This window comes from Poeciliopsis prolifica, unplaced genomic scaffold (genome assembly GCF_027474105.1).
Source record: "Poeciliopsis prolifica strain line A6 unplaced genomic scaffold, Auburn_PproV2 SCAFFOLD122, whole genome shotgun sequence".
Lineage (NCBI taxonomy): Eukaryota > Metazoa > Chordata > Actinopteri > Cyprinodontiformes > Poeciliidae > Poeciliopsis > Poeciliopsis prolifica.
In genome coordinates, this window is record NW_026562497.1 from 533,021 (window position 1) to 557,548 (window position 24,528).

The 24,528-nt window shown below is 37.1% G+C and overlaps 1 protein-coding gene across 1 annotated transcript; it reads right to left on the reverse strand.

Annotated features, from left to right (window-relative positions):
- Window positions 1-2,648: 2,648 nt before the first annotated feature.
- Window positions 2,649-24,331, reverse strand: ccdc69 (coiled-coil domain containing 69). The gene is made up of 9 exons (XM_055024550.1): window positions 24,218-24,331; window positions 13,694-13,757; window positions 9,673-9,851; window positions 7,936-8,023; window positions 6,562-6,635; window positions 5,892-5,993; window positions 5,694-5,813; window positions 5,515-5,612; window positions 2,649-4,835 (listed from the first exon to the last, which is right to left on the reverse strand). Exons 1-9 carry the CDS (start codon window positions 24,236-24,238, stop codon window positions 4,667-4,669), a joined length of 915 nt encoding a protein of 304 aa, XP_054880525.1. The 5' UTR covers window positions 24,239-24,331; the 3' UTR covers window positions 2,649-4,666.
- Window positions 24,332-24,528: the final 197 nt, after the last annotated feature.

Below are 24,528 nucleotides of genomic sequence, written 5' to 3' on the forward strand. Positions count from 1 at the left end.
GTTTACAAAAAGACTGTAATTGAGGAGCACCTTCCTGAGAGACATTTCATCAAATATTAAGTGGATATTTGTGGATGTATGTGTAAATGTGTCCCTTCAATAAATTAAATGTTATTCACATTTCTTGTTTGTCATTCCATGCTGGAAAAAGGACTGTTAGAACATGTTCTTAAAAATGTACAGTTAAAATGCAAATCATCTGGTTTGACACTCGTGACCAGAAATATTTGGACCCAAACTGAAGAAGGTTTTACAAGACAGCTTATGTTGCTGATGTACGTTATCCATGTGCCTCTTAATGAATCTGGTTCTTTATGTCAGGAGCTAATGCATAAATCTCAGAAATGTTCGAGAAGATACTGTTTATGACTGTTGCATTTGGGAGGATTTATGTTTCACATTTAGCACAGACAGAAAAACATTTAAGACTTAAATCTAGATGTGCTTGTTACTGTTCTAACACATGACATGCTAGAAAATGTAGTTCTGATCCTGATTAAAACAAAGTAAAATCAATGAAGTGAAACTTCACACTAAATGTGTAATTAGATTAACACGGATGAACTGAAAGGAGAGCTGTGAGGATTTCAACTCATTTCTCTCATCTCAGCAGCACTTTGTCTGCTCTTCAGGTGTTTCCAGGTGTCTGTGTGGTGTCATGGGAAAGCTGTGACATGACAGCAGAGGCTTTGACCCATAGCTGCAAAAACACAAACACTTCGGTGGACATTAGGCCAACTTCCTGCTGACTTAAGCTTATAATAAATGGGTTTTTCAGTTCAAGCTGTTCAGCTGCATTTCTATGCAGGTGCATCTCAGTGAATCAGAATATTACCAAAAAGTTCAATTATTTTAGAAACGGTGTTGAATTGACATATCATATATATAGATCACACTTAGATATGTATATTCTGTTTCATTATGTTTTTTTTAATTTGGCTGTTAAAAATTTAGAAGTTACCTTCTCATATTCAATAAGAAAAGTTATTTATTTATTATTACAGAAGTATTGTTTTGCGTCCCACACAGTCATGTGGGCTGTGTTCATTAGTCATTTGCAACTTCCATGAAGAGAGCAAGCAACAGCAGGTCATTCCAAAAAGCACTGGACTGTACGGGACTATATATTTAAGAATAAATAAAATTTGGTTGAAGAAAAAAAGTGAGGTAATTCAAAGATACACAAGCAACAGAGACACAATTTGGGAATTTTGGGGAACAGTGGAGAGCTACAGAATAAGCTGTAAATTTTCCACAATCAGTTACGACTGAGGGAGGAGGGTGGGAAATTACACCATGTGTTTTTGTTTGTCAGCTGTTTAAATTCAGTGCAACTGTAAAAACAGAAATAGCATTTTATGCTTCCCAAACTTTACAGCAATTCTGATTTTATCCAATTGGTCTTGACACATGATCAAATTGCCAATACAATCCCGATCACAGTATCACTTTTATTTAACTGACCAGCAAACCAACCTGATCCATTGTCAAGGTGAAGAGGGACACCAGAACCAACAATGTAGATGAGACCAAGGCCACAATGAAAGCAACCCGAGTTTCCTTAATACCCCAACAGGACCACTGGCCGTGTGAAAGACCCCCAAACTGAGTCCAAATACTATATAGTACCTGAACATACTTCTTGGAGTCCCAACATTCAGTTATCTAAATCTTTATCAGTCTAACGTAAATGCAATGTAATGTAAAGCAGCCTGTTAAAACAACCAGCTTGTGCAGTGCAGCGCCCCCTGCAGACAAAATTAAGTTAATCTGGCCAAAAGGAGGCCAAAGTATCTCAAGCTTTGATTCAATTTCAGCCGTAAACATGGTATAAAATTAACTGAATAAAAGCACATCTATTTTATATACTTTGCAAAAATAGCTACCAAACATTGTTTCTCTGACAGACACCACATAAAACGCCAGACTTCATCCTTTGCTTTCCTGTTTAAGAAAAATAGAAACCTGCACTGTTCCCCTAAGAGTGCGGGATCTGTCTCTTTACTACTGAAACAGCTGATCTTAAAAGGTAAAATTCTCAGCATGAAAATAAACACCCAACAATTAACTGCCACCGGCCGCCACCTAGCGGTCAAGACTGTACATTACATATTTTTGAAGTCTGGAATTTAAGATGCGTGTTTGAAGTTTAGCTGAACCTTACTGAGAATTTCCTTAGCTCGAGCAACTTGTCTTATTTGGTCAATTTTTGGTTACTGTTTGGTCCTTTAAACTTACAAACCCTTTCCCCCCATAGTCTTTATCCTCTGTGAATCCATATAAATTAACTTTCAAGAAAAAAAACTTGAATGAAGAGAAACAAAAGCAGTGTTAAACATTTTCAAACAGTTATGGAACATTGTTTTTTACAACTAATGAGTCATTTGAGAAGCTGTTCTTGAATTACAAAATTAGCAAAATAAGGTCATCCATATGGGATACTTTGACATTCATTGACAAGTATTCAGGCAACTTCTTTAAGAATAAAACTTCAGGGTCAAAACATGGATGCATTTTGAAGACTCAGGGATGCAGCACATTTAAAATGTCTGATTACGGATAATTCCAAGAACAGATAAATGTACATAAAAGGTCAGACTTTATAGTTCATGATGACTGGACCTCAACAGCAATGGATACAATCAAACTTAGTTTAATTTTTTAATTATTATTATTTTGAAAGCCAAAAAAATACAAGTATCTACATGAAAACAATCGGCTGCACTATCTGCGGATAGTGCAGCCGATTTGTTACAAAAGCACTTTTGTAACAAGCAGAAATATTACTCAAGGCTGTACAACACACCAAAAAACAAGTCTAAAGTACAAATTCCTGTAAAAAACCTGGTCAAAGTGCTGGTGCATATTGACAGAGCTGATAAAACATGACAACTTTAATCTTTCTTTAGGCAACAAATACAAAAACCTAAATGGTTTCAAAAAATATAAATGCAGCATAATACAGTGACTGTTTTAGGATAGCTAACAAGTATGTCCTGATTGTAAACTGGGATATTAAACATGCTAATAATATACATTAAATATAACAAAAAAAGGTAGGAAGCTAACATTGAGCTGATGTGCCATCTAACTAAATGTAATTAAATGAATAAACTGGTAAACAGTCAGACAGAAGTGATACTGACCTCAGCTCTGAAACAAACTGCTGCTGTAGCATGTATTTCATTCAAAACTCCATATTACCATCCATAAGCAGTACAGCTAGCACATTAGCATAACTGAAGATGGTTCAATGAAGTAAGGAAAAATATTGATCAATGTGAAGCACTGAATGTTCCAACTTGCTATCCAAAGTCATGTGAAATACTTTCAATAGAAGTGCAACAAATTTAAACATCCAGTAAAATAACCAAAAAAAGAATATATCCCAGAGGCACAAGAGGGACTTGTGAAATTGTAAGGAAAGCTTTACAGGGAAAAAAAAAAAAAAAGAAGCTGAAAAAGTACAATTATTCAATTAACGGTATCAAACCTTCCAGCATGGCATGAAGGCACAGATTAGAGTCCAAAAACTGAATCCAACATGGCAGATCTGCAGTGGGTCAAAGGCTGATTGCTTATATCTTATGACCATCAACAATCTGCCATGCCTGAGTGGAAGAAATCTGTTACTCTTTTACAAGCAAAATCATGAATTACTTTCTAACAAGAACAAAAAGCTATCCAACAAATTTATGCAGAAACGGATTCCTTCAAAATCGTCACTGAGCTCTGCAGAGAAGAGGCACGTCCACCGGTGAGAAACTAAAGCAGAAAGTCTGCATGTCTACAAACAAGGCACTTTATTTCCAAGACCAGAAGATGGACCAATACATTTAGACATGGAATCAATAGATGCTTCAGTCTCCAAGTCATTACTGTGAAATAAATCTGTAAACAACAGCACCTATTCCATCAGAAAAAAAAAACAAAAACATTAGGATCAGTATGTCAGACACTTCTATGAGGAAGGTCTTACATCAATTAAAGTCAGTGGTTACTTTTTGGCAAAAAAAAAAAAAAAAAAAAAGTGAAAATGTATAATATGAGATTTGCAAAGCTTAAAGCTAAATGACATCAAAATTTTATTTGAGAAACTGGTTTTAGCTTCTCATATTGTATAATTTTTGTTGACTTTCACCAGTGTTTATAAAATAATTAAAGTATGAAACAATGTTTTCAAAAAAAAAAAAAAAAGAACAAAAACTGTGAATTTTAGCTTTGTGCTGGTTATGCGTTCTGAGATGGAAATATTAGAAAACTAAGTTTAATCCAGGGTTACCTGATATTTTAAGGTATTGAATCCCCTTTACCTGTTAGATCATTGTATCACAGACTTATTGACTTTCTCCTTTTTCAATTAAAGAAACCACTACAATGTAATAAAATACAAAAAACAGAAGAAAAAAAAACAAAACACCTGTACTCTAAGCAGAATGTGCTCACAGTCTCAAATCTACCATCCTGTGTGACAGCACACTGCATAGAGATTCAGCCAGACGGACAAATTGTGTCCCATTTTTAACATCCTGCCCTGATCCGGTGCGGTACTGCTCCAGAGACTTGATCCAGGATGGTTGTCAGCTCAGTCAGAGTCTCACACCCCGAGCAGAAAACCAGGTCAGATAATTCAGTCACGCTTTGAGACTCGTGTGTGTGATGAGGGTCATCTGGGGGCAATCTCCTGCATCATGGGGGGCAGGTGGATCCCTGGACATGAATCTCTGTGTCTCAGTTTGAACATCAGCTGCTCTTTTTCCTGAGAAAGATTCTGGTTTACTGCTATCTGTCTCTCTAGCGCCACCTTCAGGTCCTGCTGCTCCTTTGAAAACTGCCTACAAAACAGATAAAGGAAAATTAACAAGCGTTTTCAATTTTTTTGGGTTGTTTTCTGACCACTTTTGAACAAAGCCTATTTTAATAATAAACTTCTCCTTGATAAGTTTATTAACTTCACTATTTAAACTTGTGTGTTATAGATGATTTATATTCGGTGCAAGTACTATTAAAGCAAACCTAAAATTTTGTGTCCTTAAAATGTTACACAAAACTAATTTGAAAATTATGTATAATACATAAATGTTATGTTAAGACTGACAACAGTGGGGGATACTCGACATCTGGCCAGCAGAAAGTTATTGACAGGAAACACAAAGAGGGGAAAGCACAAAAGATAATTGCTAAAGAATCTGTCCGTTCACAAAGCTCGGTATTTTAACAGAAAATTAAAAGGAAGGAAAAACTGTGGTAGACAAAACTGCAGAAGAATTTCTTTTTATTTCCTAATGTATTTACATATTTATATTTAAATGTCTACCTTAAACAGAAAGTGGAACAAATATCAAATTTGCACAAAAAGTGCCTTTTTGTTCAAATAAATAAATTGAAGGTTACCAATATGAAACTGTGATTATTAACTGACAAAACAAAACTGTTGAATCCTCCTCAATATAAATATTATTAGTTTAGATGGAAGTTGTCCTGGCCAGCAGGTGGCCCCATATTTACACTTACTGGATGAGGGTCTGGCAGTTGTCTATCCGGACCTTCAGATCCTCGTTCTGCTGCAGGACGTGGACGATCTGGTCCTCCAGAGACAGATTCTTCTCCACCTGAACAGAAGAAAACCACACATCTTCAGTGAGACCTTCAAGAACTCTAGGAGTTACAGTCTTATAACTCTTTGAACCGACCAGTTCATCCATCTGCTGCAGCTTCCTGCTTTGCTCCTGCACACGTTCAGCCTTCATCTCAATCACAAACAGCAAAGATTCCTGCTCTGACTCCCAGAATGCACCTGGGCTGCCATGCTCCTGAACAATGTTGAAGAATTTTTATGTAAAAACTTCAAAATTCTGGACTTTATTTTCTTAAGCCGTGTTCAAAACTACCTGAATATTTCTTTGCAAATTCTTTTTAAAGGTAGAATCTTCAACTCGTTTCTTCAACTCGTTGTAGACCTGCAGCTCGGCCGTCAACTCCTCCACTTTGGCCTTCAGGTAGAGCACAATTACAAACACAAGTAGAGGAAGTTAGTAAAAACAGACATGATTTCACATTATAATGCACAGTCATCTCTAAAGGCAATTTGCTGTCCTGCCAGTTTAGCTGGCCAAATGGCTCTTATGATTCAGTCACAACAAATCTCCCTAAAAATGATGATGAATTAATTCATATTCATCTTTGAAGGTTGCTTCTGCTGTGCTATTCTCAGTGGTGATCTTATACAAAATACCAATCATATCCCTAGTGATTCAAAATCTTGGTCTTTCCTTTTATATTTTATTCCTCTGATAATTAAATTTTCTTTATTAACAAGAAAATAATTTAAATAAACAAAAAAAATGTTCCATGTCAATCTTATCTGTTCTGTAAGTGAATGTCAACAAATTCATACTTAAATTTCAATATAAAAGCCTCAAGATTTTATTTAATCTTTGAAAACTACTGATACTGCATTATAAACTCTACAATATTAATGTTTTTCACAAATTCTGACATTTAGCTTTTCTAAGACCTCAATATCAGAGAGGCTTTATGCCTTTTTATCAACACAGTTACCTTGAGGATCTCTTCATCTGCCTGAAATCTTTTTGTCAGATCAGTTTTCTCCTGTTCATGTTTGGTCTGCAGCTCTGCAAGAAAGAACAAGAAGTTCATTTTCAGCAACATCACATGATAAAAATACACCATGCACAGTGTACTGTAAAATGGGCTTCCATACTATTTTCACTGACATGAAGTGGTGTGGGAAAAGAAAAAAACTCCAAGCAGGAACATTTCAGACAGAAATTTGAAGGGTGCCAATGCAGCAACTCTTTGAAAATCCAAAATCAACTTCCTTTTGTTTGTTACACAAAAAAGTTAAACTTATGTGACAATGAATTTATGTAAGCATGAATATGGTGCTGAGTAATGTTAGAGGGCCTGGTTTTTATGGTGGTTCTCTCTATTTTAGGAAGCAGGGGAGCATGAATCATCACGTTATCAGAAAAGAAGAGAGAATAAAAGTTACGCCCCAAACAGTCCCTGCCTGAAAACTACAAATTATAAGAAACATATCTCTCAACCCAGGATGGAAAAACCTTCTGGTAGCAACACGTACATAATTATCTGTAAGGCTGCTCCACGTGGGAGCAGCCGAGACCCAAAGTGTCTTAAAAAAACAATTTAATCTCAGTTTGAAAAGAAACTCAGAGTTGAAATATATTTGAGGAGAACTAGAGTTTGGGATTAAGTACTCTGTAGTGTGGGACAGAAAAACAACCAAAGTGTGAGAGGTGCTGAGGTAACAACACACAAAACACCTTTGAGTCAATGCATAGGCTTTCCATTTAAAGATTAAACAGTGAATATGAAAGTAGTGTCTGAATATTTCAAATGATAAAAAACTGTGACATTACTCTTGGATAAAAATTTCACAGTCAAATGACAAAATAATCAACTGTGATTGTGTATAACTTAAAAAATTTACATTTATGCAAAGAAAGCCCAACTTCCTCTGACCTGTTTAAAGGTTAATTGCTGTTTCTCCTGTGATGCGTGGTCAAAAGGAGGATGTTTTTTTTTTTGTTTTTTTTTTCAGAGGTTTGACTAAAGTTAAATTACAGTCCACAAAGAAAATGTTGATGCATGTTTTGGCTTATTTATTTTCTTACTGCTGCGTAATAAGTAGTGAACCAGAAGTGGTGACAGAGATGGAAGAATGACAAACAGGAACTTTGGAGGAATTATCATGCATTCCTACATAAGACAATGAAAAAATAAAAAAACACAAAGAAGTGTTAACATCCACCCACAGAAGAGCTTCACAAAGTATCCCAAAAAATGTGAACCGACAACCTAGACTTGAAAAATCCACCCCAAGAGGAATGCAAACGGAAAGCAGGACAAATGAATGAATGAAACAAAAACCGTGACACGGTGGATGTTTACCTTCAACATGCCTCTCATGTTCTTGTACGGCTGATTTACTTTTGCGTTCATGCAGAACGTTCAGATCAGCTGTCGTCTCTGTTCTCACCTGCAGAACCGGACATGAGTCAGTCCCATGACAGAATGAAAGACAGGAGCAAAAAGAGGAGAAAATTGTGAGTTGTAGTATGCAACTGCACAGCAGAAGGTACCTAAACATATTTTAAAGTAATCTGTATTAATAGTTCTTTTTCATTAAACTTTTAACTGGAAGGGTTATTTAAAAACTTGCAAAAAGTTAAGTGACAAAATATAAAATGGATCCAGTGATTACTGCTGAATCAGGGTTTATTTTGTTCGGGTCAGAGCGGGGACGCAGGCAGACAGTACAACGTGGCTAACAACATAAATCACATGCAGAGTAAACAAACTCCTGGCTGCTAACTCAGAAGATCACATGACTTAAGCTGCAGGATTACAGCAGCCTTTGATTACGGAGCAGAGTCAAGAGCTCCCAACTTATCTTCTTGCATACAAACAATCCCATGAAAGGCAAAACTGAAAACCATGACAGTCATGACAGATTTAGAGAAGCAGAAGTTGCAACAATAGTCAAATTGATAAGGATCTTTTAAATTCAGGAAAAAGCAAACGTGCTGAAAGAAGGAACAAAGATGCATTAGTTCTGCCCATAAATTATAAAAGATCTAAAATAAAATCTTTGTAATCCAAGACTACCTTTACCTGACCGGGACAAATATAGTGCTGAGAAAAAATAGTTGCCTCTTTAAAAGACTTGTGCTTTTTTTTTCTCAACACTTAAACGTTTCATTTCAACAATTTTATATTAGACAAACATAAACTGCATAAATACAAAGCACAGTTAACAAATGGTTGTTCCATATAAAGATGTAACCAACGTGGCCCAGTGCAATAAGAAATTGCCACCATTACATGGTACCTGGGTGTGCAACACTTGGCTGCAACAACATCCATCAAACATTTGTGATAATTGACACTATGTTTTCTAAATCAATGTAGAAAATGGAAGAAAGTCACACCAACTTCTATGCAGAATTTTGGGGCATTAATGGCATTAACTAAATTCACATCCAGACTTTAAATAGATCCCTCATTTTGATTTTTTGCAGCCATTCAGAGGCTCCTTTGAGAGACCAAAACTTTGCAAAAGTTTAAATTTTCTCTGATCAGTCCACAGAATAATTTTTTGAATTTTGGGGGTGGAGGCTCATAAAGATGTCTACTTTTTAGAAGTCTCAGACAGGGTCTTGTGTTTTGGGGAAATGTGTGGAGAGGGGCTCAATCATGGTTTAGGCCCTGGAACTTTCCCACAGGAGCCATTTTTATCCAGTTTGTTTCTTGTTAAATCTCACACTGTGACTGAGGCTTACAGTGCTTTAGATGTTCCGGTTGTTTTGAGACTACCTTTATAAGTCGCCACTCGCTAGCTAGCATAAGCACTGTCTAGCTACTAACGGGGCTGATTACATCTGTTATCCAATTGTAGACAATCTCTTTTGATGTGGTTGGTGGGAGACCCAGAAGCCTTAGAAATGACTTTCCTTTTTCAGACTGAAAATGTCGCACCACACAATGTTGTTTGTCAGCTGTTCTTCATTTCTTTTCATTGGGGCATGATATATTCCTACATTTATTTAAGGTTCTGTTTAAGATGTTCTTGATTCAACAGGTCTAACAATTAGCCAGTATTTTCAGTATCAATCAGTATTTTCTCACCTTATCGAGGATGCTCAGAACAAGTGCGCACACTTCTTCGTCAGTGTGATGTTTTAGTAGCTCCGCCCTCTCTGAACTCCCATTGGCTGAGAGCACTTCCTTTAAAATCTTCAGCTGCCACTCGAAACGCTCCAGCTGCTTCTCAAGACAAACATCCAGGTCACCAGACAAACGTTTACCTGCGAGGAAAGAAACCAGCAAGAAAAATAAATAAATAAGCAAAGCTACTACGTTGTTCCCATGCACAGTTTATACATGGTCCTTACAAGATTAGAGAACCATTAGCCATTTTTAAAAAAAACAAAAACAAAATAAATGTTTGTAAAATTAAGACATGAATAAACATATGAAAGCAGGGATCTTCAGTTTGAAATTTTTGAGTGACATATCTTCCACATACTAAACCAGTTCATCAAACATTATTAATGTTTTGGAACAATTGAGTTAAACAATGAAATTATCTGTTAAGATAGAAATAACACCATTTTTAGATTAAAGCTAACATTAAAAGTCATCATAATCTTGTAAACAACCACATGCACAAACAAATTTAATGTTCCAAACTTTCAACACCAGTCTTCAAAAGAATACAGTCAACACCATCTAAATCATGTTCACTTGTGGGTTGAACTTAAAGGTATTTCCATTTATATCTTTTGTTTTATAGGAAGGCCGGACTGAAATGCATGCTTGTCTGAATTCTGAGAAAGTTTTCTTTTAGCTCCTCCAACTGGTGTTTGTTTCCTGAATGTTTACTGTGTTTTCCATTGGCTTCAAGACAAATCCTGCAGTCTGAGCATTCAGCAGGTCTGATTAAGTGAGCGATTCTCAGTCTTTCAGTCATCAAACTAAAAGCAGTGTGTTAGAGTGAACACCTGGTTTTTTCTAAATTTGTGATGACTGTGAAATGGTAAACGGTAAGCAGCTTGGTACTTGTATAGCACCTTATCAACTCCAGAGGACCCCAAAGTGCTTCACAACACAGTCATCCACCCATTCTCGCACACACTCACCTAATGAAAATCTGTAATGTGTCACCTGGCTAAGGATAATAACAGAAATATTTGTCATAAATGTGCCATTTACAAGACAAGAGAGGAAGGACAAGATCAGATATTGAGACATGCATATAATGTTTTATACATCAGCTTTCTTGAAGCAGAAATATAAGCTTTAGCAGAAGCTACCAATCATTTGCAGAAAAAACTATACAAAAAATAAATAAATAAATAATCAAAATCAAGTTTTAACCTAAGCCTGGTTATCATCCTACAAATCAGTCATCAACATTTCCAATAGCTCAGCCCCACAATACTCAGGAAGGAATCCTGACTGTAATTGATTACATTATGAACATGAAGGGACATGACTAAACACAAACACACTCAGATCATTCATTTCCAATGATGTCGTCTGTTTTGATGAACCCAGTGAGCCCAACAAAAACTGTCAAACTCAACTCAAGCTGTTATTATGATGGCGTAATTCTGACCATGAACTGACAGAGTTAATTTAAAATATGTACAAACTCAAAAGACTTAAATCTAAAACATGAATCTCAGATAGGTGTTTAAACAGAGGAAACTCCCACTGCAATTTAAATTAAATAATAGTATTTTTCTGATAATCCCAGAACAAAGTGATGTGGAAACAGGTCAGGGCCTGTCTGCAAGTGAGCTAAGGGCTTCACTAGACTTTATTCTGAAAGATATATACAGACCAAGAGTTTCTCCTTTTAAAATGAACATAAAACACTTCCTAACGAATCTGTGTTCAAACTGGAGTACGGTATACTGTAAAAACAAACATACAAGCTGTTTCTTTCTGTGAACATGCAGCAGCTGATTCATGGCATGACGACAGAGTGTCCCGTCTGAAATGAGTGGTTTCTGTGCTGTCGTCTAAACTGCTCATAAACAGCAGGAAGTTAGGAAACGAGAGAAGTTTAACTGACTGTGAGTCACATTTTACTACAGATGGTTCAGGCTCCCACAGCCCAGTAAAAAAAAAAAAAACACGGGTTGTTTGGTAATCATTTTCACTGTTCACTGATAAGTGTGGACCAGAAAGGCTGTGATCATTTTTTATTTTATTTTTTTTTACAAACGTCAAAGGCAAAGGCTTCCAACTTTCAACTTTTGCATGTATATGTTTTTAAATATATCAGTTAATCTCTTAGCCTTGATCTTACAGGTACATTAACTCTTTAAAAAGTCTATTTTCCAGAATAAAATTCCTAAAACATAAATTCCAAAATATCAATACTTGTGATGATTACAACTAACTAAAAGGATCTATGTAAAGACCCAAGGGTGTCTGGCACACTTGGTACCAAGTTTGATACATTTGGTATAAAAGTGTGTCAAACTAAAACACAAACATGCACCGTGGGAGTTCTCAAAGAAACAGGAAGTGAAGAAGGTAAGCGAAGTGAAACAGTCAGAAGGAAACCACATTCTGAAACGATCACATTAAAGTCTTGATGGAAGGAAGATTCATGCTCTGTCAGTTCTAGGCTATGATACAGTGTAATTCTTTATTTAGTGAAAAACTAAACCGGAATGCAGACAAAGTCAGTACAAAACCCAAGCACTAGTAATATAGTCACAGTATTCACCTCTAGAAACATTTTGGCAATGTGCTTACACAATGCCAGGAAGGAGAGAGCATTAGCAATTAAGGGCACAATTCACACCAGCCCCATTTATTCCATTAATCAATAGTTTGTTTGCCTGTAAGGTCTGGGTCATTTGGGGAGTTTGAATGCTCAAACTCTGATGTGGATCAAGAAATTCAACTCTGATTTGCTTAAAAACCTCAGCATCTGTTCTGTTGAAATTAAATCCGGCATGGTTCAGATATGTGAATGTCATGTGAACCAAAGACTTCTCCAAAATCAGAGTGCAGACAATAGGGCAGGTATTTTGGGTAAATACAACCAAAACAAATGGATAAGTTTAATGCTAGAGGAAGAAATGGTTTGTGGTCTTTTACCATCAACAAAAGAGAAATCCTACAACTACTAACTGTTGATGCTCTGCCATTTTTTGTTTACATTTCATAAAGAAGTTTCTTCAGTGTCATTTCTCTCAGTTCTTGGTGCAGTGCAATCACAGGCAAGGAGAAGTAAGGAAAGGGTTTGGATTATTTGACAGTGCAGTGTCAAAGCAAACCCCACCAGTTGAAAATGTAAGAAATTTTTCAGTTTTGATCCCCTGTCAAACCAAGTCTACCAGACTATAAAGTATAAAAACACCCTGAGAGAAGTGAAAATCGCTTCTAATTCATCTGGAAAGTATAAGGAGGTCATTGTCATGTTTAGCCAAAATGCTCAAAAATATTTCTGAATCCCAGCTGTCATGGACAGTGGTGGTTGAGAGATGCTGATGGCAGAGTGTACTTGAGTTTATCTTAAGAGCCACAGCACTTGTGTCAAAGTCAAACATGGACTCTCCATGTACCAAAGCATTCTACTGTCAAATATGAGGCAGTCTGTCCAACAATGAAAGCAAGTGTCCTGCATGAAGTGCAATCAACAGAATGGCTAAAACACAAGAATCAAGGTGTTGCAATGGCCTAGTCAAACTCCAGACATCAACCTGTTTGAAATGTAATGTTCAGCCTTAAAAGAGCTGTGAATAAACCAATTCCTGCAAACCTCAAAGAACTGAAGAAATGTTGGGCCGATAAGTGGGCCAGAATTCTTTCACAATGTGAAAGAATGTGGGAGGATTGAAATACCATCCAGGAAATTATTGCTTCTAGGTGAGAATCAACAAGCTGCTGGATAATAGGATGAACTTATATTTTTCTTGCACTTATTTCCTGTTTTTGTTGAGAATTTTTATCTGTAAATAATGAAGCAGTGTAACATTCCTCTAAGCTTAATTTAACACCTACTGAAGAGCAGATGATTTCTGTTTTGTCTTGGAACATGAGACCATTAGAAGTTAAAGAGCATACTTCATTTCACACCTCATGTGTTTGGATACAACACCTCCCCTACCAGATGGAAACTCACCTCCTTCATCTTGACGGCTGCTCTCCTTCTGTTTCTTCTCTCCTTTCTTGCCTTTGCTCTTTTTCTGCAGAGAAAAAAAAATGGAAGATGTCTGAGTTAAATTTATTTTCCCCTTTTGAGACTCTTAACTTTCCACAAGTCTCCTGCTCACAGAGGTAAGATGGACCAGTTTTGACAGAAAGCAGTCATAAATCAGATTACCATCAGCAGTGTGCTGTCAGCAAGATGCAAATCTGCTGGTGTTTCACAATTGAACTCGGCACATTTTACAGTACGACTAAATGTTTCTACTGTGCTCCAAGAAATGCAGGATTCCCAGATCCAAAATGGGGAAAATATTTTGCAATAAATACTGTTATATATTGTGAAATGCAATCATCGATCCATAAATTACTATATAATAGCTTATCTGACATTGGACTGCAGAGCTAATAGGTATATAAAGAGAACACAGATCCAAAGGAATTCCCATGGAAGAAAATTCATGTAGTCTTTCTAGAAAGTTCAGAATGTTCCCTTTGGTATCCTGCTTATGGAAAGTCCGATAAAACTTTCAAAAGGAGGCATATAAAAACCATCCTCAAGAGATAACACACTCCAGTCCATTCCATGTAATGTAAATGAACTTTATTCCTAACTCCACCTGGATGATGGAGCTCGTTTTAGTAACTTTTACCGAAGATCTTGTTTCAGTCATGATCCGTGATCCATTACGCTTGACCGCTATGAAGGGTTGGAACATAGACTGACTAATACATGGAGAGCCTCACCTTTCAGGGAACCTTCTTCTTCATTGCAACAGACCAGAACAACCCCCTCAGGAGTAGATGAAGCTCTGATCTGTCAATCAATCTCACTGATTCCGTATATGGTGTTGTGGAGAAGAAGGCATCCAGTTTGGAAACTTGAGATCTTAACTTAGCAGGTGATAATGTTAAACTGATTCAAGCTATCATCTTCTTTGTGCACTGAAGTGATTCAAAACTAGAAATCGAGAGGAGCAAAAACTCATTACTGCTGACTCTCAATACAGAGACTGAACTTTCAACTTGGAAGGCCTCAGGTCATCCTAAAGGTTATAGCTTGAAGACATCAAGAGAACTGCATCATCTACAAAACACTTAATATAATCCTGATCATAAACACTAACACACTAACATAATTGAGACCATGAGCAGCTTTAGAGAAAACCTGCAAGATGACTGAGTTTCCTTCACTTTGGGGACAATGCAGACACAATTCTTTAGTTATGCAAATACTGTATGGTAGTCTGTAAAAGCATTTGTAGCAAACCTGGCATTGCATCTACTCTGAGTTAGTTATGACTGGGCATTGAACTGAACTACCATCACTGACACTCTAAGAGTTCAAAATACATTTTAGGAACTGATGAGTGTTAGAGACTCACCCCTTGATGTGTTTTTAGTTAATTTAAGCATAAAAAGGTATTTCAGGATGGAAATGTAATTTGATCACATTGCATCCAGAATGATCCACTCAAAGAGAACAGGAACTGCTATCAATCATTTAACCCCAACAAACTAAAGACTAGTGTTCAGCTGGATGAGCAGAATAAGCCCTGAACCTCAGAACAAGAGTAGGAGGTTTCTAATTGTGCTCCACATGAATGAAGCTGCAACTTTCTCTCTTTTACAGAAGCATTATGTAACCTCAGTGGCTGCATGACAACAGATCAGGGTTTGTGTTCTAGCTGCCGGCTTCCAATGATTATTTCTAAGATATTTTTCTTACTAAAGAAAAATAATTACTGTATTACAAAAATGACCTGGAATATTTATTATATAGCCCAGCTTATGTTTTGTAGGAATCATTAAATAATTTATTGGACTACTGATCCATTATTTCAGTGAGAAAATGATTTAGTGTTGGTAGTTTTAATGGCCTTATCATAATCTGCCTTTGGGATGTAACCATAACTCTCATCTCATCTCCAAATGTTAGCAGGTTTCATGAAAAAATGTTTGTAAACAATCAGCCATCTTAATAAGCGCTATATGAACATTTTCTGATTCTGATTCTATCTTACCAATATGAACTATTTGATTTTGAACCATTTGATCGTAAACCAACAAAAGTGCGAACTGTGGTTGACTACAGGGTAGAAACAGGCAAATAAATTCCTGAGGCACATCAGCTTCACAGGTGATTCCATCAATGGCTATAGTTCCTGATCATTACCAGATATTTTCAGTTGCTAAGTAGATTAAAAAAAAAAACTGTACATAGTGATAGCACTGTTATTTCCTATTTTTATCCCATTTTTAATTTACACAACTTTGCAAAGATCCAAAATAAATCCTGTCTCCCAGTCCACACTCCAATGAAGATATTATCTGGATTACTTCAAAAAATAAAAAGATAGACGTGCCTAAAACCCATCCAGTTCTGCACTTTGCAACACAAACACGGTGAGCCGTGGATCCAAACACTCGCAGAAATCTTCTCTCCAGTCAAACACAGAGAGGTCAAACAATCACAACTTAAACCTGCTGCTCTCCTCACATACTACATAAACACTTTATTCAAACCGAGCTGGAACAATAAATATCTGTGGCTCAAATACGTCGACATGGAGAAAGTAGGCAAGAAAGAGGAGGAGGCAGAGGGAGAAGGTGGTGCTGAGGAGAAGCATGTGTTCTTGCAGGGGCCCTCGCCTTCATAAAGGCCGTAAATCTCAGCAGAGGCTCTTCTGTTTCAGCAAAGCTTTGCCTTGAAGAACAAACCTCACCGCACAGAAATGTACAGCTAAGAGCAGTTACTAGGCTTGGGAGAACATCCAGGCAGTCAGCTGATAGGCTTGTTTAAAAGCCATGGGTGGGGCTAAATTAAAACCATAACACTTTTAGAAAAAGTTGAAGATCCAAAATAAATTCCACATAAAAAAATCATAAAAAATTAATAACATTTCCATTCACTTAGCATGGTCTATTATATGACTGTAGTGATATTTAAAAAACAGACCTAGCTGCAGGAGTTTAAATTTAGTTAGGATTTTATCAAATCCAAAGTTCAAAATTATACATATGGACTGGGAAATACAAATTACATTCACAAGGTTTTTAGTGAAAAAGCACTCAAGACTTTAAAGTATCTCAACTTGAGTTAATTCAATGCATATTAACTTCTAGATACTGATAATGATGGAGTCCAGTTGGTAGTTTATTTTTGCCAACATAGAACAGATATGTTGATATTTTTTGGTGACATGTAGAAAAAGGGAGAAAGCATCTTATTACTAGATGTTTCTATTATTTTGGACTCTTTTCTAAAGAACTGCAGGATCCCAAATCTTCAGTTAAAACAAGTAAGTATGATTCATTCACCTTTGACTGAATCTTAAGAAAAGTTTTATAATACGATTGACCATGTTTACTCTTTAAGTCATGATGACAAGAGAAACCACCCAAATGATCAAAAGTTTACATACCCTTGTAATTTTGGGCTCATAAGATGCACAAGTTGACACAAGCAGGTCTGGATGGCTACTAAGAGTAACCATCCTAACTTGTGATGCATTTGCTTGTCATCAGCATGTGTAAAAGCTCAGTGAGTTTCTGACCTTTTACACATGCTTTTTTTATCCAGTGGTGCACTGATGTTTCTGGTTTCTAAGTCATGGGGAAAGCAAAAAATATGTCAAATCATTTGCAGAAAAACACAATCGAACTGTATAAGAAAGGAATATAAAAATATACCGAAGCAATTAATGTTAAACAGCAGTGTCAAAATGAGGGATTTCGTTGAAGCCTAACCACAGTCAGGTAGACAAAAAATTTTAAGCAACAGCTGCCAGTAAAAATGCTTAGGATACAAAGAAAAACCCATAAATAACTTCATCTGGTCTCTGAAAAAAGTGGTGTGACTGTTTCAAGATGTTCTTGGCCAGAAAAAAGCGCAACAAAGTTGCTAAATATCCTAAGAGGACAAAATATATCAGATGCAGACATGTCACAAATGAACAATTAATTGTCCCAGTAATTATTGCAAAAAGTAATTAATTTAAATTTTGTAAAGAAAACCTAACACCTAAGATTCATAATTTATATTATATTTATTCATTAAAGTTTTTCTATCTTACCTGCTCATCAATAAAGTAAATGTTTATAAAATGTGCAGAACTGCAACATGGCTGATGAAAAGGAAAACGGATGATTTCCAGTTTCTTGTGTCATCAGTTGTTTTCTGTTTTGTTAGGTTTTCTTTACTGCAAGAAATTTTAAAGATCCACAATAAAACACAATCAAACAAAATCAATAAATAAAACGGAAATAAAGAGCAAGAAAACCACAGCACTGGACAATGTGGCTAATAAACTTATCACAATATAAGCATATCAATTAATATCAATAATTATTGACAAGTCTTTATGTTTTAAATATACTGCCAAACTAGTGATGTGAGCTGTCCTGTTTTATCCACAGTTTTCACTTCAGCTTGTTTATCTTTAAGCAGCAATGAGGCACAATTTCAAACCAGTAAACTCCTGTTGCAGAAGTGACTCAAGAGGTTGTTGCTACGTAACCAGGAAGAGAGCGAGTTAGTCAACGCCACCCACGTCGCTTAGCTGGCCGTAAGAGGTAGAGCGGCTAAAGCCGTGCCATTCCCCAGAATGATGTGCAGTTCTGGATCAGAATACAGTAACAGTCATATTATCTCTTCATATTAATCAGGTATCAATCGCAATATTTATATTACATGCTCTATAAAACCATAAATAAAAAGAATCATGATGCCACTAAACAAAACTGCCCTTCAAAAATATAATCAGAATAGAAATGATTGTGCTCATTTTATTTTATCACGTGATTAATTGATTAGTTGGTTAATAGGACAGGTTTTCATCTGCTTTAGCCAGATGAAAACAGTAAACAGAACTACATTACAGTCTGAGCCACGTCCTGCTGAGATCTGATGCATTATTAGCTCACCACCAATGACTCAGAGGAAACTTATCAGAAAGAAATAAAAACTCTGGCTCAGCTGACTGTGCGAGGTCTTAGTGTTGGGTCATTAAGAGCTCATCAAAGGGTGAGTTAAAATCAGAGCAGATCAAGCAGCAGCTTGGGTTCATTCATAGCTCCTTTGAAGAATTACAAGTTCCTCTGTTATGACGGAACAGAAGCTCAGCACTTAGAGGAAAATATCTGCGTGTGATTATTTTCAGAGTTTACTAGCAGCTATCTGCTCCATGATTATTAAACATCTGGTAAAACAACAGATGTTCCGGTTTACATCTTGAGCTTGAGGCAGCATCATCACAAACTAACTAACAACTCCCTGCTGGTTGTACACAGTCAGGGTGTCAGAGGGCTCACAATTAAATCCACCGTAAGAACATATTTTGAAGAAGGTGACTTCAAAAGGTGAAAGAAGTTTCGTTCCCGTTTTTCCCAAATGTATTATGTAGGATTTATATGCTGTTTTAGCAATTATGTGCAACACTGCAGCTGACATTGGGGCCGTTTTCAGAAACTAATTTTTGCAGTTTTTTGGGGGCAATCAAATCTTTGGTTTTAACATAACGTTCCCAAACGTCTGAGCCCTCGTTGAGTGCAGAGGACCCAAAGAGCTGTCGCCTTGCATCGAGGAAGAACGAAGAGGGGGAGCGACGTGTTTCAACATGTAGATGACATCAGCACATCAGGGAGCAGCAGTGCATCTACTCTGGTTTCTGTTTTATTCTGAGAGGACAATTGCTTTAACTTCTACATTTCCATGATCATTGCCTTAGCCACCCAGATCCTCACTTACTGGTAGTTCTGTATGTTCTCTGAAAGGCAAAGCATAATTGTGGAATATATTCATGGATGAAGACTGATCCTGTCTAGCTACTGCTTCTCCACATGAAGAGGAGTTAGCTAAAGTGGCTAATCTAAGCAGGATGTAGCCTTAGTCCTTACTTTTGCATGTTTCCCAAGCAGAACCCAATAAACAGGACATCAGAGAAGATTCATGGCTTTCTGGAGGAACTGACTGAAGTTCAAACCAGACATGGCTATTAACTTAAACTGACCAAGTACAGGAAAAGTTTAGTCTCATTTAATATCAGACAGTGAGAAAAAAAAAAAAACATTTATTTTATACTGTCTGAGTAAACATTTGGTTTCTATATATTCCTTGTGGTCATGAAACGCCTGCAGATTTACCAGGAGGAATTATGGAAAGGGATCACAGGAACTTCTTGCCACAGTTACCTGGCTTCATCTGAGTAGAAAACAACAGATGGATAAATATTTGGATACATACACTTTAAAATGTTTAAAGAAATAGTTAAAAAAAAACTTAAAGTAAATTGTGGTGAAAGCATAATTTATCGCAACTAAACACTTATTTTTAATTTTGTTTATTCACAAGTCGAGAAATAAAAGGCTTTTGTTCATCTATAGAAATGAAGGGCTTTTTAAAGTAAGAGATTTCTCAAAGGACAATGTTACAAGAAGATGGCTCACTGCTGTCAAAATTAAACATGGCTGCAAGACATACATTTTGATCAAAACGCCTGCATATTTTTAGTTCATCCGTGTTGAATGATAAAGCCTGTATTCTCTCTAAGAAATGTCAAACTTCCTGTTTTGTTTCCTGTACTAAAGAGTTTCAAGGTCATCAAGTTCAGCCCAATGCTCCAAATTTCTTCATTCTGTTTAACTTTGAAGCTTTCAGGCTTCTTGTCTTGTTTCTCTTCAAACAATTTGATGAGCAGTGCCCCAAACAAAGACAAGATATAGTTTTCAGGTTGGGAACAGTGATGACAGAGTCCCATTCAAGGAAAAAAAAAAACTGGACAGGTTTGAATCAACCCACAGTCCGCCAAGATTCTTGTAAGATTTCTGCTTAAAAAACAGAACCAGACAGATTGTACATAGATGCAATCCAAGTGGGATTAAACTTCCAGGTTGGAATTGCTACCTAAAGGTAAACACGTCTGATCAATACATGGTTTTCCAATGTGGTCCAGGTTGCTAAACCAAGGGGGACATCAGTCTCCCTGACCTGACTGGACTTGAATGCATCAAAACCTTTAGGGTAATAGGGGCCTGACCTTTTTAAAGCCAGAGTAATGTGCACTCTGTGTTTACCTCCAATATGTCAGAACTTATTTGGTCTGTTTCAAAGAATAATCCCGTTAAATCCATCAGGGTGGGACGATCAGCCTGTTGGACGGACCTGCTTCTGTTCTCAGCTTATCGAGGATTTACCCGGCTTTCCTGTTACACAACAGCTTCGGGAGACAGCTTCTCTGATAAAGAAATAAGTCTGGAGGCAGTGTAAGGGCTAAATTATCCCTTTTTGTTTTCTTCAACCGAAATCTTTCCGCTAATTGTTGGCTCTTAAAGTGTTGAAAAGATGAGGCTTTCCCTGGAAGATGTTGATTTCCACTTTTTCTTAATTTGCAACAGGTTGAATCAATTAGGAAACTACAGGATTATTTCCATTTATGCAACAAAGCAACCATCTCTGAATGTTCTTAGTTTTGATGCATTGAATAAATCAGAAAACTGCTTTTTTTTCCCTTTCAGTGTTTGACCTGATTTGATCATTCTGATGATTAATAAATAATCAGTGGATTTTGATTTATTGGGGAATTTTTAGAGCAGGTCAATATTTATGCTCAACCACCCCAGATGTCAGATAACTGGATTATGAAATTTAACAAACTTTAGCTGTTTTGATCAATCAAAATCAAACAAGACTACCCAGTTTAAAGAGTGCTGTGTTGGTATCTGAAAATGTTCTCTACTTATTACAGCTTTCAATCACAGTACTCCAGAATACGATTCTGGAAACTCGGCACAGAAGTTCTCAAACTTATCATCATGAAGCAGATGTCCACATCAGCCTCCAAGTGGCCAAATCAGTATGTCAACAAATCAAAAAGGAGAAAGCACATCTATTATCAACCAGAGCAACCTTAAAGGGATAGAAACTAAAGCAAAACTTTTTGAACTCGAAGACAGATCCTTACAATTCACCGACTCATAAAACCTTGATAAACACAATTCTGTTCCAGAAAAATGTCTTTCCTCAATAGACATCCTGAGATTTCTGATGGATCATTCCGAATGAAGCAGCTGTTCCCAATCTTACCCCTGCTCTCTCTTATCAGTTTAGTTTGCATGGAAACATTCCTGAACTGACAAGTTTGGTCATTCCTCATCCAGACTACAGAGGTTTTCCTATGGTATCCAGAGTCTGTTCCTCCTTTAGGAAAAACTATGAAAAACCATCAGTTTGTTTAGTGTGTCCAGATTTAGTTGAGAAATACACAAGAGTTCAGGTGTATGTGTTCCAACTACTCTCATATACAGAGCAACATTTAAAGATGCTTAAAACAAACAAACAAAAAATCCTCTCTACCTTTCCACATAAACAATTATTTTCATCCAAAAGAAGAGAATATTTCTTCATCCGTGTCTGACCTTTTGACCTATATGGTCTGCAACAAGGCGTCATTCATGAGGAACGAGACCATTTTATGCCTTCCGTTGATATTTCAGCAATTTCTCCCTGAGCTCATCAGCAATAAGTCTGAAGGGTTGAGTCTATCCACCCAGCAGAGGAAGATCGTTTTAGCTGATATAACCCACAGCTCCTAACCACAGAAGAGAGTTGAAATATTGATTTACTAGTAAATTAAAGCTTCACATTTTTTCTCAGCTATCTTCACCACCATAGACATGCACCACAACCTCAATACAACAATCTTCAGCTCCATTCTGCCTCCACTCATAAACAAGCCCCAGAGATACTTAAACTCCTCCACTTGGAGCGGTAACTCATGACAACCCAAAGATGGGAATAAACACTTTTTTTTCCACCTGAACACCATGAGCTCAGACTGCCAAGGTGCTAATCTTCATTGCAGCTGCCTCACACTCTACTGCAAAAATGTCTGGTACATGGTGGAGCTCTGTGCTGTGAAGCCAGCAGGATCTGCTCAACAGTGCTAAAAAATATTGACAATAAAAAAACACAATACACTCTAATCCACAGAAATATAGAATTTGCATTAATGACTGTGGACTAAACTGTGACATTATTATGTAAAACACTGGAGAGAAAGGCCTATCCAGAAAGAAATATAAGAAGCTATGAAATGTAGCAATCATGCTTTTACTAGCTAGTAGCAAAATCTAGTTTTCCTTGAAGTCTGACATCCTGATTCCAGTTTTGACCTATGGACTGTTATCCACTAGATAAAAGAGCAGCACAGGTTTTTTGATCGAAGTTATAGTTTTGAATACAAGAGTAAATTGCAACCGTCCTCAGTTTTGCATCAACGTATCAGACCTTAAACATTTCCTAAAACAAGGGTTTAATTGATAAGCTTGACTTTCTGATCAAGGGAAAACTGATTTTGTTATCTGGCTTAGAGACTGACACATATTAATTACAAATCTATAATTACTTTGGTCAGTATCAAAAATAGCCTGGATACTCTTTTTTTGTTGTTGTTTATAGTAAAATGAGGCCTATTTGACAATTTCCTTATTTTCATGTCAGGTTGTTTTGCAGGAAAACATTTCTCAGGTCTCAGATCTCAAATACAGCTAGACCATTGATCCAGAAGGACGTGAGCATGATCTAAAAAGTATTTTAGAATAAAATGAAACCAAGAAGGTGTTTAAAGGAACAATGTACAGATTGATAGAAGTTCAATACAGGATCAGAAAAGATTCTAACACCTAAATCTAAATCAAAGTCCGTCTCCGCTATAAAAGGTCCATGGGCCTAGTTTTGGACACCACATGGAGTCACTTTCTATCAATAACCAAAGGAGGACAGCAGCTGTCAAACTTTATGTTTTCCCTCTGAGAGGAGGAATTACTGCCAGGAGTCCTGCAGGACATGGTCTGCAAACCATGACAACTTCCTGTAAGAGTGAGATGAGGGTAGGAGATTGTAGAGCATATTATCACCATTACAGATCCTTCTTTAAAAACTGAAGAAGAGGATGATGAAGAGGCTCAAAACTAGCTTTGGACTTTTTCATTAAACTCCTCCATAGATCCAGGTTTAAGTTAAGTATGATTTCCTGCCTTCCCAAAAGCCTGAGATGAGCACATTATCACCATTGGTGATAATGTGCCCATTGGTGATAATTTTTGAGTTAAGGCATTTTTAAAATGCCTTAACTCAAAAAAATGCTGCCTTTACAGATTTTAAGCGTGCTTGTTGTGTCTGGAGCATAGATACACAGAGGGGGTTTCGGGGAGGCAGGCGTGGGAAAACCCTGAGATTCAAACACGAAGCTGATTGAAAACAGATGTTCATGCCACATTTTATCTGCTGGACAGAAACCGACCAAAACCTCCGTGCCGTCCGCCTGGTTCTGGTCCAAATGAAGGTTGACATGTGTGGGCTCAAACCGAGCTCTGGACGCCGCTTACCGGGAGCTGCAGCAGCCGCTGGCCGCTGGCTAAGCAGCATCCTCCTGACAAACAACCCGAACTTCCCCCTGTAACTCTCCGCGGTCCCTTAATCCTTTCCGGCGGAGTTTCTCACCTTGCTGTGGCTGCAGCCCATTCCTCCACCACCTCAGAGCTCTGCTAGCGGCTTCTCTCCGGCGCTCCGTCCCGGTGCTCGGGATCTGCTGATGACAAACTTTCAAATTGAAGAAAAAAAAAACTTGAACGCAGCGCGGTAGACCCTGATCAAGGGGTGGGGCTTCTCGTGGTGCATTAAAATACACTCAGTAAATCTAAGCATCATGTATTTATTTAGGTATTTATTTAGTGTGCTTTTTTATCAAGTGCATCCCCCCCCCTTTTTTTTTACTTTGTCTATTTTTATTCAGTCTGATTCTTTCATTTTTC

Coding starts and splice junctions, on each gene's coding strand:
- ccdc69 (XM_055024550.1), bottom strand. CDS start 24,238: ATGGGCTGCAGCCACAGCAAG. Junction 6,636..7,935: donor ACATGAGAGGCATGTTGAAG/GTAAACATCCAC, acceptor TCTTTCTTGCAG/AGCTGCAGACCAAACATGAA. Junction 4,836..5,514: donor AACTGCCAGACCCTCATCCA/GTAAGTGTAAAT, acceptor TCTGTTTTGTAG/GCAGTTTTCAAAGGAGCAGC.